The 16,104-nt window shown below is 39.3% G+C and overlaps 1 protein-coding gene across 1 annotated transcript in view; it reads left to right on the top strand.

Moving 5' to 3' along the window:
- Positions 1-16,104, top strand: part of PCCA (propionyl-CoA carboxylase subunit alpha) — a 313,957-nt gene that overhangs the window by 250,874 nt on the left and 46,979 nt on the right. The window contains exon 21 of the mRNA XM_054162910.1: positions 203-256. Within this exon, the coding sequence (XP_054018885.1) occupies positions 203-256 (54 nt within the window). The remainder of the gene's footprint in view (positions 1-202; positions 257-16,104) is intronic.

Raw genomic sequence — 16,104 nt, 5'->3', positions numbered from 1 at the left:
GTTTCCATTGTTCTTCAAAAGTTGTTGGGTTTTTTTTGAGTTGACTGAAAGAAATCTAAATTATGAGCTGAAATATGAATTAGTGAATGTACAGATTTGTGTACTCAGTTAGCTTTGATTAACTTACAGTGATGTGGCACAGCAAATGGTTTCAAATTGCAGAGGTGCTTCTAATGAGGTTTTATTTTTTTTATTTTTTCAGAGACTTTCTCGGAGTGCATCTGGAGAATCAAGCATTCAGTTCCTGGGCACAGTGGTAAGTAGGTGTAAGCACTGTCAGGAGTTACATTGGTAGAAAAATATAATGCAAATGAAAAATAAGTAAATTACACTGGCAGCACGTTTAGTCTTGTCTTTGTGAAGGTGGGTATTTGGTGTAAGTATTCTGTGCTTAGCAGGTGAATTTAGGCAAGTTTCTGAACCCAACATGCAAGGCATGATGCACAGTATCTGTGTTCCACACTTCAATTGATTCAAATCTGCCTTATTTTCATTTACAAGGGATTTAAGAGCGGTTGTAGATTTGTAAGACTCTTGCTATGTACTCAGGTTTGATCCACATCAGGATTAAACCCACTCTTTCACACCACCTCAGCTTTCTGATCTCTGTTGCTTCACCTTACCACGTACTGTCACATCCTAGAGATGGGTCACTAACTACCTTATGAAGACTATTTAGTAGTGCAAAGTGTTGTGTCCTTTTGTCATTCTAACCAAATGCTATAGCTCTGTAGGTCTCCTAGATTTTGTTTGCTGGAGAGAAGTGTGCTTAAAATCCTACTCAGATTTTATACTATTAGACAGAATTTACTCAATAAAATAGGGTTTGGGGTTTTTGGTGTGTTTTTTTGGTCTAGTGTTATTTGGAGCAGTTGTATAATACAGAAACTAAAATTCTTTTGTTAGGCATCATATAAATATCTGTGATAGAAGCAGCTTCTAATTCAGTGATTTGCATTAAGTTCCTTATACACCTAAAACTAGTTCTGAAAATTAAATTGGAGAAGAGGAGGCTCCCAGGTGACCTAATTGTGGCCTTCCAGTATCTGAAGAGGGCCTACAAGAAGGCTGGGGAGGGACTTCTCAGGATATCAGGTAGTGATAGGACTAGGGGGAATGGAATGAAGCTGGAGGTGGGGAGATTCGGGCTGGATGTGAGGAGGAAGTTCTTCACCATGAGAGTGGTGAAGCCCTGGACTGGGTTGTCCAGGGAGGTGGTTGAGGTGCCATCCCTGGAGGTGTTTAAGACCAGGCTGGACGAGGCTCTGGCCAGCCTGATCTAGTGTGGGGTGTCCCTGCCCATGGCAGGGGGTTGGAACTAGATGATCCTTGTGGTCCCTTCCAACCCTGACTGGTACTATGATATTATGATAAATAGAATTGAAGTATCTGAAGTTGTTTATCCAGATTGCTGCCTACAAGTTTCCCTGCAGTGACTGTACCAGTGAAAAGTCTAGGAATGAAAGGTTCCCTTTAGAATTTAGTCTTAACATCTCTGTACATTATGTTTTTTGGACAAAAGTAGATAAAGATTGCATGTGATAATGCTTTCATTCTTCTTGTGATTAGTCCTATGAAAACAGTTTTGGGAGGTATGATACAAGAGTAAACTTAACAAGAATACCTGTAGACTTGCATGTTGCTTTTTAGAGCTGAAAGGTGCCTGTAATATTTTTAGCTTCTATAAATATGTATCTCTATGTGCATATACACTTATTTGTCTGCTCTTCAGTGCCAAGCAGAGCAGCAGTTACAAATAAGATGTAAAGGTTTTGTTCTGCACCACTGTATTTGTAATAATGGTTCAGCTCTAGAGTTGCATCCTGCATATGAGAGATTGCTGCTATCACAGTGTCACAGTACTGTAAGATGTTGGAAGAGACCTCAAGAGATCATTGAGTCCAACCCCCGTGCCAAAGCAGGATCACTTAGAGTAGTCTGCACAGGAATGCATCCAGGTGGGTTTTGAAAGTCTGCAGAGGAGACTCCACAACCTCTCTGGGCAGCCATCTGACTGATCTGATGGTTTTTGTGTGTGAAGAAAATAATTACTCCAAGTAGACAGGATATAAACACAAATGCACTTGATAATACTGAAAAGATTTTCATTGACCCCCTGTAAGTGGGTGCTGTAGCAGAGAAAATTCTTAACTGTGTATTTAGTGACATTGAAAATCGAATTTGTTGTTAAATTAGGTAAGAAAATATTTTGTATTCATGTTAGAAGTGCCCCAGAGTCTCACTTGCAGACTACAACTTTTGTTCTAGGCCTTGTGCAACAGCAAAAGAAGGCAAAAGAGGGTACAGCATTGATGTAGTTTTACCTTTAAAAAGTTGATGATGAAATATCTAATGCATTCTACATATATCAGACATTGCTGATTATCTCATTTGTGTTTATTGGATCCTAGTTATTTTGTGAAATTAAGTATATGATTACAACTGAAATTCTCAAGAGAACTAAACAGTACTCTTTCCATAACCTTTTTTTATTTAATATAAATTATGCACATGTCTTGTTGATCAAGCACAGAATGAGAACCTCAGTGATCAGGGTAGAGAATCAATACTGAAGTCGACTTCCCAGGGTTTGCTTCAATACCAGTTTTCCTACAGAATCCAAGCCAGAATCTACACCTGTGTACCTATCAGTTTCTCTAGCCTACTGTCCTTCTCTTTCCTACTTTGTCCATTTATTTAATTTGTCATTTGCTCCTTTAACATCCTTGTACTTTTCTGATTTCAACTTAATACACTCAGCTTAGATAACGGTGGATAAGGATGGGTTTTCCTTAGGATGTTATCTCCTACAAATTGCGTACACAGTCCATATGTGTTTTCCTGCATGTGTATGTGTACACATACAAAAATGTAGGTGTTCAAAGAAAGAAAAGAATACCATCTTAATGATGGTCTTAGAAGTACATGTTGGGCTCACCATTATGTATCCCTTACTAAACTTTTGCTAACACAGAAGTGCAGTCAGGACAGTATGTATTTGAAAGACATATTTAGCAACAAGAAACTCCTGATTGCTCATTATCATTGTAATATATTGTTAATGTACCAAACAGCTTGTGAAATTATTGCTCTGCTCTTTTTTTTTATATATAGTAGAATACATCAGAGATAGCTCTGAGTGTTCTGTGCTACTTTTGACAGGGGCAAATGATGGCACTTCAGTGGTGGCAGGCAGCATGATGCTACTGAGTGTACACACTGCTGACCTGTCCATCAGTACATAATTTTAGAATCAGCTGATCAGGAGCACAGCTCCCTGGCTTGTCAGGAGGGCATCAGCTTTGACAAATGGCTTCAGTTGTTTTTTTGACATTGGATGATAGAAACAATTCTTCTGCTGATTTCTGATAAAACGTAAGACCCTGTTTCTGGAAGTGAGGTGACACACTGAGGAGAAGTGAAAGGTATGCTTCTCTATTAGAAACATCCTTGCTATGCCAGTGAGCTTGGTGAAGGACAGAGAAAACTACGTTGCAGCAGAAGGACAGTTTAATATAAATTCTGCTGCATACCATACGCTAAAATGTGTGGACAGTAGGACAAATGTTTTGCTTAGCGCAGCAGCACATTTCTGTTACTTTAGAGGAGAACAGGAAAAATCACCTTACTTTCCCCAGGGAAAGAATGCCTTTGAGTGCACACTGTTCGTGTCGTTCAGGGGTCCACACAGGTTTGTAATAATATTTTAATTTCTCATTCTGAGTAGAAATTCTTTGCTCCTTGAGCTTTTCTCTCATTTGAGATTGTGGTGGCATTAAACAGCTTATTTTCTCCAAACTGTTTTTTTTTTGGTAGAAAATTGCAAGTCTCATGTCTAATAGAAGGCTTATGCTATTTGAGGGTATACAAAGATGTTTCTGCCTGAAGAAAAGAAGCAACTTCTAGCTGTAAGAATTAGTTGTTGGATAGGATTTGGTTTAATTTTCTTGGAATGATAACATTTTGAGTCCTGATTAAATTATTTCTGAAAAGGTCATGAGCTACTGCCCTAATTGAGATTTTTACATGAGTTTTTACTCATTTTTCCTCTCTAATGAACTTGAATAGATACTGTGTGCTGGTGGAATTCTGCTATGTTGCTACTTTAGGAATTAGTTAGATTTAATAACACTGTTTATTGATAGTATTATCATAGTACCATTGTGCTATATATTCTATAAAGAAGAAGGAAGCAAGATAATACATTCTTCAGATTGATGCCCAAAACTGTGCTCAAAAGCAGGAGTACCAGGAAAGAAGGAAGCAATCCTTTGCAGGTTTTCTCCTGTGTGTAGGCAGCTCATGGAAGTAGACTTGCAACATAAAATCATAGAATCATTTAGTTTGGAAAAGATCTTTAGGATCATTAACTGGAAACCTCACACTGCCAAGGCCATGCCTAAGGCATGTCCCTAAGTGCCACATCTACATGTGTTTTAAATATCGCCAGGGATGGTGACTCTATCACTTCCCTGGGGGCAACCCATTCCAATGCTTGACAACCATTTTGGTGAAGAAATTTGTCCTAATATCCAATCTCACTACCCTCTGGTGCTACTAGAGGGTGTATCCTGTAATCCTGTTGCTTATGCCTTGTCAGAAGAGATTGACTTGTACGTTGCTACATCCTCCTTTCAGGTAGTTGTAGAGAGTGGTAAGAAAGTTGCCAGTAAGGAGAAAAAAGCAAATTATTATGGAAGCTACAAACATATTCATGTAATTGTGTCTGTGTAGAGTTTCAGGTAAAGAAATACTGTCTGTACACTCAGATAGTGAATGGCCTGGGTCCATCACATTGATAATGCCATTATCAGCTCTGGACTGCAGGCCATGTGTGACAGATGTGCTCTGCTGACCCAGTGGAACCCTTTCCTCAAAAGAGGCAGTCCCAGTAAGTGAAGGGTCTCTACCCACAGTGGAAAACTTCACTGTCCTCTGCTCATCATTCATGCTATTTCTTTGATGTTCTGTTCTCTAACATCAGAGCAGCAGTACAGAGAAAAACAATTACTTCTGTCCTCTGGGGAAAGATGAAAGAATGTCTTCCTGGCAGATTTTAGCTATGTTGCTCAGTATACTACCTGACAGTGTTGTTTCAGTGGTGACACAATATAGGAAGCCATGTAGAACAGAGTGGAATTACTCTGGCCCAAGGATCAAGCCCTCTTCAGGTGTTTCTGAGTTACCTGCACTGTTTTCTTGGTTCAGCTGTCTCACTGGTGTTTTATCCATTGCTCCTGTCTCATCCCTGATGGATTGCTTTTTCCCATCTTTGATTTACAAAACATTTGAAGCTTTACTGTGGAGGCTTAATGCTGTTTTATGACTACTGTTAGCCCATTAATGCTAGACTTGCTGTTCTTCAGCCTTTTTGCAGACCCATTTAAAACAATCCAGAGACCCAAAGCCACAACCAGATCTGCAGGCTCTAGGTTGAGAACACTGGATTTAAAGAAAACTAGGCTCTGTCAAGCCCTAGCCATATTTTTTAGGATAGTTAGGATACATTCTAGTACAGTACTGATCACTCAATAACTTTTAGATTATTCTTAAGCTACTTTGACATATATTGGCAGAACAATATTTCATGCACAGTGTTACTAGTTATGTATGTTGTGCAGGAAGTTGGTCAGAAATCAAAATCTTTTTTTTTTTTTTAAGAGGCATTCCTCAAAATTTTTGTCTTTGCTTCCTGGTTTATTGCCTATTCATCATTCATGTATCTAAACTAATCCTAGGATCTACAGGTCAGCATACTGCCATCTCACTGCTTATTCCTCTTTTTGCTCCCTCCTGCCATGACTTGGAAGTTAGTTGATGCAAAAGTAGACCACTTTCTGTCCCATTACTAAGGCTTACCAATTGTCCTGGAACTTTTCAGTCTGTATATAATCTAATCAGCTTCCAGACAGCTTCCTCCTTTTTTCTTTCTCCCTGCACTCTTACAAAGACCAATTAAATAGCAATAAAGATGGAAGCTTTGACTGTGTGAGTCTGATTTTAGTTTACAATGATAAATGTTTAACAACCTATTCCTTTCACCCTTACAAATCATTGCAGTTCTTAACAGGTTTTCTTTCTTTTTGCTATTCTTTCTATATGTGACACTTCTGAAACTATATACTGAAGCTTTATACAGATTTTTAAAACATTGGTTGAAAACCTGCAGGGGTTCCAGAGGTTGTATTTATTGGAATAAGCAGAGTATTAACAACAAGAAAATAAACACAGTCCAGTAGGCGTTTCTTTTGCAAGCTAATGTCTTTTACATTTTTTTGTTTGGTGGTTGGGTTTTTTTGTGTTTGTTTGTTTGTTTGGTTTTTTAGTCTTCTTTTTCACAAGCCTTAAGATTAGAGTCCCTGTTATTCTAAAGGGAATTCTATAATACTTTCTTTTCGCCTGGTTTCAGACGTACTATGAACCGTGGTGCTTCTGGTAGTATAGCTATTGTCTGTGGCACTTCAGAAGACGTCACTAGGTAAAATGAGCAGTTGCTTCTGGAAGCATTAACTTCCACAACTCCCTTTTCAACACAGGCAGTGAGAATCCTGACACTGCTGCTGCAGTATTCTGCAGGAAGTGGATAATTCATGCAACAGGAACTTCACTTGTGAAAGCGGTGATACTTCAACCCATAGTTAGGACTCAGTAGTGAGCATCATTTCAGCTTCTGCAACATGGGTGATCAGGTGCAGTCACATCTACATATGCCATTCTCATGTCCATTGTGTTAGATATCAGTGTGTTTCAAAGCAGTAAGTATAGTGGATATATTAAAGCTGCCCACTGAGGGCAAACTCAAAAGCACCTGAAAGATTTAGAAATGCTAGTGTTACTAAAACCCATGTCCTAATATCACTTAGGTTATTTTGGGACTCTTACTCCAGATTCCTTTGGAAGGAGAAATAAGAAAGCACTTGGCATTCTTTCTGAATTTTGTTTCTCTGACTTAGAAGAAACCGCAAGTGCCACAAGTTCTCCTGGAGCGAGAGGTGGTGGTGTCAAGGTGAAGCTAACGCTGCTTAAGTGCTTATTGGATGCCAGTGTGTAAATGCTGGCTGGCCAATTGGCTGCTGACAAATTTGCCTCAGCTGGAGTATGGATTTAGGTCTCTTGTTTCCTGAACACAGCCAGTGTTCTTCAGAAGATTTGGGGAAACATAGCTGTTGTTCCTAGTATAATTATAGGTAGCTGTGCTTTAACTACTTTTTCTTCAAATCCAGTAGAAATTGATCAGCTGGTTAAAATAGCATGTGTGGGTGCAATGGGATAGTGAAGGGTAATGAGTTTGGGTTGGGGACTGAGAGGAAGAAGTCTGGATTGCAAGCCTTGCTTTTTTTGCATAACCAGACTGGAAATGGGCTATTAGATTTTGATTCCAATGTTTTACTTTTCATTTGTTCACTTTTAATCTTGACCTTTTCTTCTATTTTTAATTTGCATAGGAAAAAAAGGTGTTCTGACATCAGAAGTAGATCAGAACGCCCATGAATATCCTCAATGTTGGTGGATTCTGTAGTGTATGTTCTATCTGTAATGTAGTAGTCTTTGGCTACAATAAATGACACCCCTTATCCTTCAGAAGTAAGCAGATGGAAAAATAAGGATTTCTGATTTTCCATACTTCATTTGAAAAATGGCTTTCTTACTGAGCTCAGTCATGGTTTATGGACAAATACTGAATTTGTTTGGCTAGTCTGTTACTTTTTGGAGCACAAATGGGCAGGTCTTCCTTGAGTAGACAAAGATTTGACAGTGTTGAAATAATTATTATTTGGTCACATAAGAATTGTTGGTTGTTTTGTTGGGGTTTTTTTTTTCAACTATATCAACCCTCCTACCTGCTAGTGAAGATCTGGTGTTTTCCTCTGAAGAGGACGTCCACTGCCAAGTAATAAACATACGTGTAGTCCATGCTTTTAAACAGCTTTTGGTGGCTGCAACTTCGGCATATACTCGGGAACTGTTTAGGAGGTTTTAATTTATATGGCTTTGAAACTTAACCAGGAATCTCAATGCAACAAAGGCATGATGAAGTTAGTAAAGCTAATTTAAGTCTCTGAGTGTAAATTTTAAATGAAGTTTTTATTGGTAATAAATATACTTTGTTTCTCATTAGTCTTCTAGGCTTCAGTGGTAATATCAGTAAAATAAACATGTTTTACAAAGATTTAACATTAAAAATGTTATTAATATGACCCTTGGTACACCAGCACAATTAGATTTCAAAGTGAGCATTTAGGATGTAACAGCGATTAATGACAACCATCGAAAACAATTTTGAACTCCATCAGTTTAACTCAGGAGGGTAAACTTAATATGATAATTTATCTAGTTGAATTGTATCAGCTTAGCAGGAAAGTATGCAAATATGTGACCCTTACCTAGAATCTAAATGGATGCTGTGCTGATAGATTTATCAGTTCCATTAAAGAACTTTAGGGAACTTTGGAATTTCAGCAATTGTTCCCTTGGAGGCTGAAAACCAAACCTGATCTCATACTGGGACCATTCTGGTCTGCATATTTCCATAATTTGCCTTTGCTACTAATATGACAGCAAGACGCAAATAACTGTTTCTAATAATATCAAATGGAGTTGTGGAGGACAGCATTTTAATGTAGTAAAAGACCTCCCCGTGGGGTTGTTATTGCCACTATAGAACAGCAGTTACACAGTTGCAACAATAGTCTCTTAATTGATTCGTTTAATTAGCAAGAGATGAAGCTTGTGCTGCATCTTGTCATCTGTTATCATGGGGATGGCTACAGAGGGAATCTTTGCATTTGTCACTCTTTATGGTCAGGTTTAAGTAGAGTAAAAGGAAACTTCCAAACGCATTTCAGCTGTAGAGATGAGCATTGGTTAAGGGTGTTTTGTGAGGGTGCCTCGGCTCAGGTTTTCAGCGTGTGGACATGTCTGGTTTAAGAACTGACAGGATCTCTGGAGTACAATTTATGACAAAACATTGTTTTACTGGGGGGGTGGAAATCTTAATCCAGCAATGTTAGGCTTTTCTAACCTAAATATGCAAATCTAAGTATTATAGGAATGGTGGATTATTTGGGACATCACTATTGTAGACTAGATTTACTTGGAAGAAATAGGGTCAGATTAGTGAAACCAGCCATCTGCCTTGTGATTGCTTTCTCATGGCATTTTTGTTTCCAGACTAGATAAACAATGAGTTGCATGAGCACATGGTCCACGGCATGTGTAAAAGAGGGACTTTGTGGTTGTTTTTCCCTAGAGTAGTTATGCATACAGATACAGTGCTGTGCTTGCTTCTGGGAGATGCAGCAATTTTATACGCAGATCTATTTTATTTACATTTTATATGTAAATAAATATTTTTTTAGAGGCATGTAAATATAAGCTTCAGTTTCTTTTCTCTCCTCGGCTTAGTTTTGTCTTCTGTTCAAGGTTATTCTCCCTTATGGAAGGAAATATTTCTAGAGGAGGACAAACTTCTTGTTAAATGCTAATTAAGAAAATGAAGGTTACATTGGCATATTTCCATTGTCATAGCACTGACCTAAAATAAGAGATCTCGTACTAATCTGAAATAAATTAGAGGGGGAAGCAAGTAATTCTGTGCATGTGAAACATTTGAAGTATCTACTCATGGTCTCTTTTTTTAAATGGTTGCACTTTGGGTTTGGGTTTTTTTGTGTTGTTGTTTGGGTTTTGTTTTCCACTTGCATGCTGAGGTGTTGGATGTGCCATCTGATTTTGGAGTACAATGGTGCTGTCAATCTGTGTAACAAAGGGACTATATGCTGTTAGAGAAGGCATCTTCTTTTTTTTTAGGACAGCTCAGATGAAGATTTAGCCCACTTATCATTAAAGATCCCATGGTAATTTCCACAAGGTTCTGAGATCGCTTCATATTCTGAGAGTCTTGGCCAAAGTCCACTTTGTGTAATTACCTTCTGTCTGCACAAATCCCTAATGCAATCTTAGATGTGTTGGGTATTTTTCACTTCCTGTTCCAAATAGTGAAAATATTGCCACACACTGCTCGTAATTACTGTAGGTTATCTCTTAAGTTCACATAAAGAGATTCCTATAAATTACTGTAGTGAATTTTGTTTTCCCTTTGTTGAAGCACCAGAATACATGACATAAGATGAGTAAACAGTAGGATACATAATTAAGTTCACAAACTGATGAAATAACTTATTTTTGGCTTTCCAGTTTCATTTGATTTTGGCTGTCTGACAGCTAAAATCTCTCTCCTGCTATGACTATCTAAGGAAAAGGCCAACTCTCAGACCATGTCAAAGGTCAAACTTAACACACTGCACGGTGCTTTGAAGCAGGTAGGAAGCTGGTGGTGGGCCTCTAAGTGCTGTCATTGTGTGCTCAGTTGGCTTCTACTTGCATTCCATACTTTTTTGTTCCCCCAGCTGAAACCCTCGCCTGTGCATTTGTCTCTTCACTAAAACTGGTTTCAGTTCCATTTTCCAGATGCCTTTTATGGACTCCAGAATGTGTTCAACTGTGCTGTCTTCAAAATGGTCTCCTTCTGTATTTTCCTTTTGATGGAATTTGTTGCCTTATACTTGAAGCTCAGACCTCGTGTCTTCATCCACAAAGCCTTACACTGCTTTGTTATATGCCATGTCAGTCCTTTTTTCCTGATATTTGATGTCTTCTTTCCATTTATTCTTTCTTTGATTTTTCTGCCATATTTATCATCTCCATCTTTTCTCAGATTGCTTCTCTATTACATTTTCTGTCAGTTTTTTTAAGGCATACTTAGGTTTTGTCTAGGAAGATAGATGGATTGAGATGGGAGATACTGCTGTTAATCCAACATTAACTTTCATGATTTTCTGTAAGTAGGATTTAGGAGAAGCATGAGGATAAAGAATGAAGTATAGAAAAATTATATCAGCAAGTCATACAGCTGCTGAAGTTGACGTGTAAGTATCACAGACAGGGAACACCAGGGGCTCTCGTAAGACAAAAGTCCTTTTTCTCTGTTGTGTGTCTTGCAGTATGTGGGTCCAGTTTATTAATTGCATGTAAAATCCAATACTACCCTTCAACAGATATTTTGAAGCTCTGCAAATTTTCCCCCTGTGTTCGTTGAAGGGAATTTACCAGACAGGAACAGACAGTTTCTTTTGTTTATTATGAAACTAAAGTTTTGCATAAATTCTCTTCTGTGTAAAGTACACCGAGAACTATGTTAACGATGTTTTAACAAAGATCTTGTGCATCCCTGTTTATCTGAGGGACAGCAATTCACACTGCTGCAAACACTCATCCTGGTACAAACAGGCAGCCTACATCTTCATGTCATTCATGCCATTCAATATTTATAGCCCTTCTCCACAGTAAGGCAAAGGGAGTTGAAGGGCACGGTAGTTGTAGTAGGGAGTATCATGCTTGTGTGACCATCTCCCAAACACCAGTCTTATGTCTTGGAGAGGTGCCATGTTGGCAGGGTGCACAGGAAGTATTCACATAGCAAATTGTGTTATGAGCAGCAGAACCACAACAAGGTTCTTCCTGCATCTGATGATAATTATTTGATTGGGGGGAGGGAGGGAGAAAAGGGAGGTCAGGGCAATGCAGATGAAAAGGAAAGGCCCGCACTATTGTAAGGAGAGTGAAAACAAACTGCTCTTGTGCCAAAGAGCTTCAATGTGTATGACACAGCAGCACTGAGTGGGATATGGGAACATTCCATTGAGGCCAAAAAGCCCTGTGGGTAGGAAAGCTGTGGTGATGTCCTGTGTTTCCACTGTTACCTCATTCTTCTCCCTATTTCAGAGCAATTTCTCCTCACATGCCCTCGGAACCAGTTCTTGCTGCTTGCTTTGATGTCAGTCTTCATATCAGGAAAAACAAAGATGTTTGAGTTTTAAAATAATTCCATTAGTATTCTAATACAAGTCTTTGGGTGTTCCTTGTTTTTTTGTAAGAGGGTTCCCTACCCCCCCCCCCCCCCCCCCCCGGTTTATATTATGGTTGTAAAAGACCTGCAGGGAAGTCCTCCCTTAGTCTCATAACTTACAAGCCCACTGTTAACATTTAACAAATACTCATCAAACAGAACAACTCAATGTGATTGCTGTACCTAAGCCAGATGTCGACACTGCACCAAGAAGATCACAGCTATGTTCTGAAAGGCATCTGCCCCACAGCCTGTTTGACACACTGACTAAGGAAAATAGTATGTGATAAAGCAAATGCCATATTTATGGAGGCAAGTGGTGGCTTTTACAAGGCACAAACTGTACTCAAGTTTTCCGTAAAGCTGAAGATAGCATTGAGAAGTTTAGGAAGCATCCCAAGATGCAGTGATTTTTTTCCACCCTTAAAATGCTTCTTACCATGCTGCAGGCAAGATGAAAACCCTAATTTATGTTGAATAGCTGAATATAAATGGAACATTACATGTGAAGGAACTGTACAAACATTCTCATAGTCTTGGAGAAGCCAGAGAAGACTGTCATACTTTCATAGTCATAGAATGTTTGAGGTTGGCATTGACCCCACTACTCCTTCAAAGCAGGGTCAATTAGAGCAGACCAGTCAGGCCCACATCCAGTTAGGTTTTGAGTATTTCTGTGAACTCCACATCTTGGCATTGTACTCAGTGGTTTTGCAAATACTTGGGTGTCCCCAGGGGCTTTACAGGGCAGTGACACAGAAGTAATATAGCTGGAGAAAATCAGGACAAGCAATTCCAGTTCTGTCCTAATGCTGAATGTAAAACGGAATGATCATTCTTTACTAGAGCTTGTATGGCTACACTGAGAAGTATCCAGTTGAGGATAGGTCAGAAACTTTGTTTCTAATCTGAAAAAGGCTGGGCATCTGTGGTGGAGACTTTGGCATGTAGCAGAATGTGCTGTGGTGGTGTAGAAGTTTGAAGACTCAGAGAGCTTTGTCAGGTTGGTGCCTCTTAACCTGAGAAAACCTATCTCGAAGGTGATAATGGAAGCTGTAGAGAAGGTTAAGAAGGGATTATCACCAGAAATTAATTGAAATCTCAAACAACCTACAATTAGTGTCCTAAAAGAATGAAGTTTTTAATAGAAACATCTGTAGGGTATGTAGGAAAGAGAGTATCTGAGGCAAAGTGTCAAGCAAAGGTAATCTGTAGACAGAGGACTTTGAGAATCTTAGATGTATGCCTCAATCACATGAGGGTTCAGTGAGAAGGGAAGAAGTAGGAGAATGCTATCAAAGCTGTCTTAATTTCCCTTCATGATCTGTGGGGTCAGTGCTTCATTGCTCTTTAAGTTATGATTTTTTTCCTTTAGTTAGTAGGACTATAACTGCTGCCTCACTTCCACACAGGTTTTCCTACATTGTTATTTGCTGTGCTCGAGAAGAAGCTTTACTTGTGGCAATCAGCATCTTTCACCCTTCTCCCTTTTAACCTCTAATCCTCGTTCACTTGTTGAGAGGCATAAGTACCAAAAGTCATGACTTCCATGGAATTTAGATGGGACTTTTCACAAGTGCATCACTGAATGATCCACCCTCAATGGCTTATCTGTGGAGACTGCATTAACAGTGGTGAATTTTTAGCTCAAGACTGAGTGATTTATATTCTTTTCAGGTGCCTTTCCTTCCCTGGGGAAGCTCTTCCAACTTCGTGCCAGATTTCAAACTGCTTTTCACATGCTTGTGATGTTTCAGTTTTGGTCATGTTGCAGGTGATACCAATTGTTTCCAAAACCACTCTCAGAACTGTGAGACTACTGGGAGAGCCACACACACACACCCCGCTAGCTGTAGAGAAAAGCTGCTATTCCACTTCTGATTTTCTTCTTCCTGACTTGGCTTGTGGTTCATGAAGTCTGCTTCTGTTCTTCTAGAATTGTTTGAACTGGCATCAATAACATGAGAGATGTAACAACTTACCTAACAAAGCATCTCATCTGAAAAATGCATTATTTTCACTAACAGATGGTCTTGTTGTGAGGCTGTGCTGTGTGCACGTGCTGAATTGACTAGGTAGCCTCAAACTGCTGACAACACTGTTTGGACTGGGCACTGGCTGCCAAGGAATTTGGATGTGCTGGGATTGGAGAATAGGTGCCCCAGTAGCAAGTCATGTTGAATGGAAGTAGAGCAGTCTAAGCTAAGCTCTCTCCCTTGGGCTGGAAGGAAACAGGTTGGACACACGTTATTGTAGATGCCCTACAGTGTCATTCTGGGTAGTAGGGAAGAAGGGACTGAGAAGACAAAAAAAACCCACTTGAGGTTGTAGTGGAGATATCAGGTCATTTGTAAGTCCTTTCCCTTACATAACTTTTGATGAGCAGAGTAAAAAATGTCTCAGATGAAAGTCAGGCTGGAGGCTGTGATTTCCACCTATTTTCATGTATGACAGTGTGAGATGTCTAGCATGAACAAGTCAGGCAGTTTTATGCATGGACTGCAAACTGAATGGCATATATTAGTTCTTGGCGTCACTGCAGACTGTCATAATCTCCAGGCCATTGTGGCCTCTGAGCAGCAGGAGATGAGCAGTGGAGTTCCCCTGCAGAAAAGCTTTGTACAAACGCAGCTGCATCCTAGGAAACTGACTGCCACAGGCATGCTCAGAGTAAGGATGGGGCTGAAAGGCCTAGCAGCTATTTGAGTGTTCTTCACTCTCTTGTGTCCAGACTGGAGCTGCTTCTCAGTGCTTAAAGGCTTTGTTTGTGCCTGATAGTTCAGAACTAGACCTCCAGGGCAGAGTAACCCACTTCTGTGCAGCCCTCCTGTGCTTACCCTGGAACTGCTGTTTTGGTTTTGATATTTTTTTTCCCCATGTAGTGTCAGGATTTCCTTATACAGCTAAAAGTGATTTTAAAATCCTTTAGCTTAATTGTGGTTTTGTTCCCCACCCCCGTGCTTTTATGTTTGAAGGCTCCGTTAGTGTCCATAACGAAGAGAGAGTAACACAGATGGTAAACATTTTTACCACAGAACACCAGCAGTGAACACCATATCACTGATTTAGGAGTTTCTGTGCTGTGCTTGCTCAGCTGTATATAATCACTCTCATTTCCTTCCCTTGGGTTTCTGGCTGGCTTAGGGAGACTTTACTGGCATGTTCATTGAATTCTCCCTGGCATCAGTGATCTGTTCTCAATTCTCATATATGCCACTTTGCAGAGCAAGAAGCTCTGTACTGGAGCTGGTAGTAGTTTTTGCCTGGCATGCTTTCTGATTTTCAGAAATGTATTTTCACTAAATGTACAAGGCTAAAATTAAATCTCTTTTGGGTAAGGACAGTATTTGCTTAGATGCCAAGCAGCCATAGTGCTTTTGAATACCTCCCCGATATGAAAAATAATAAACCTAGGGAACTGTGATTAGCCTTGCCTGAGTTTTGTGGGATAGTTGCCATGGTGGAAGCCAGTGTGCATTTGATACAAAGCAATGATGTTTTTTTAAGTTTCAGTTTTCATTTTGGGAATGGTAATAGAAAAACAAATGCTATGGATAAGGGTTGTTTGTGCTCTGCAGTAGTTTGAATAAAACTGTAACAAGTAATTCGATTTGGTGCAGCATTATACCAAGCTGACTAGCTGTGAGATTCTTGTTTTATGTTCCTTTTTATTTTCCTTTGTACAAACAAAATAGCAAACTTAGACTCCATCTATCCAAAATGCATGTAGCTTCCTTTGTACTTAGATGAGAGAGATAATCTCTAACTAAAATTTCACATTAGCATTCTGCTTGTAAAATAAAACAGTGTCCTCCGGGTCAGAGAATATTTTTTTTCTTAAGAAACAAGCATTCACTACAGTCTGTGTAGTGGTGGCCCATTTCAGTGGCTTGTTTACTGGTGTGCTTTCAAATCCAAATTCTTGGCTACAGACAAAGCATTCAAATACTTTTTGTCAAGAAAAGAAGATGAAAATTGTCTGAAACTGGAGCCAAGTTCACATTCTCTGGAGTACCATTTCAGCCTTTGGGACGACCGTCTAAAGTGCAGAGTAACTGAAAACTTGAGCTAGGTTTGTTTGAACAATCTAAAGTTAAAGAAGAAGCGGCAAAACAAATACTTTTTAATTCTTGTGCTTTTTGTGTTTACACTGGCGGTGTTGTCTTCCTCAGATAAAACGTTTTGATATTAAGCAG

Source organism: Dryobates pubescens, chromosome 7 (genome assembly GCF_014839835.1).
Source record: "Dryobates pubescens isolate bDryPub1 chromosome 7, bDryPub1.pri, whole genome shotgun sequence".
Classification (NCBI taxonomy): domain Eukaryota; kingdom Metazoa; phylum Chordata; class Aves; order Piciformes; family Picidae; genus Dryobates; species Dryobates pubescens.
Note: the sequence above shows the minus strand (reverse complement) of the source record. Positions and strands in the feature narration are given on the sequence as shown.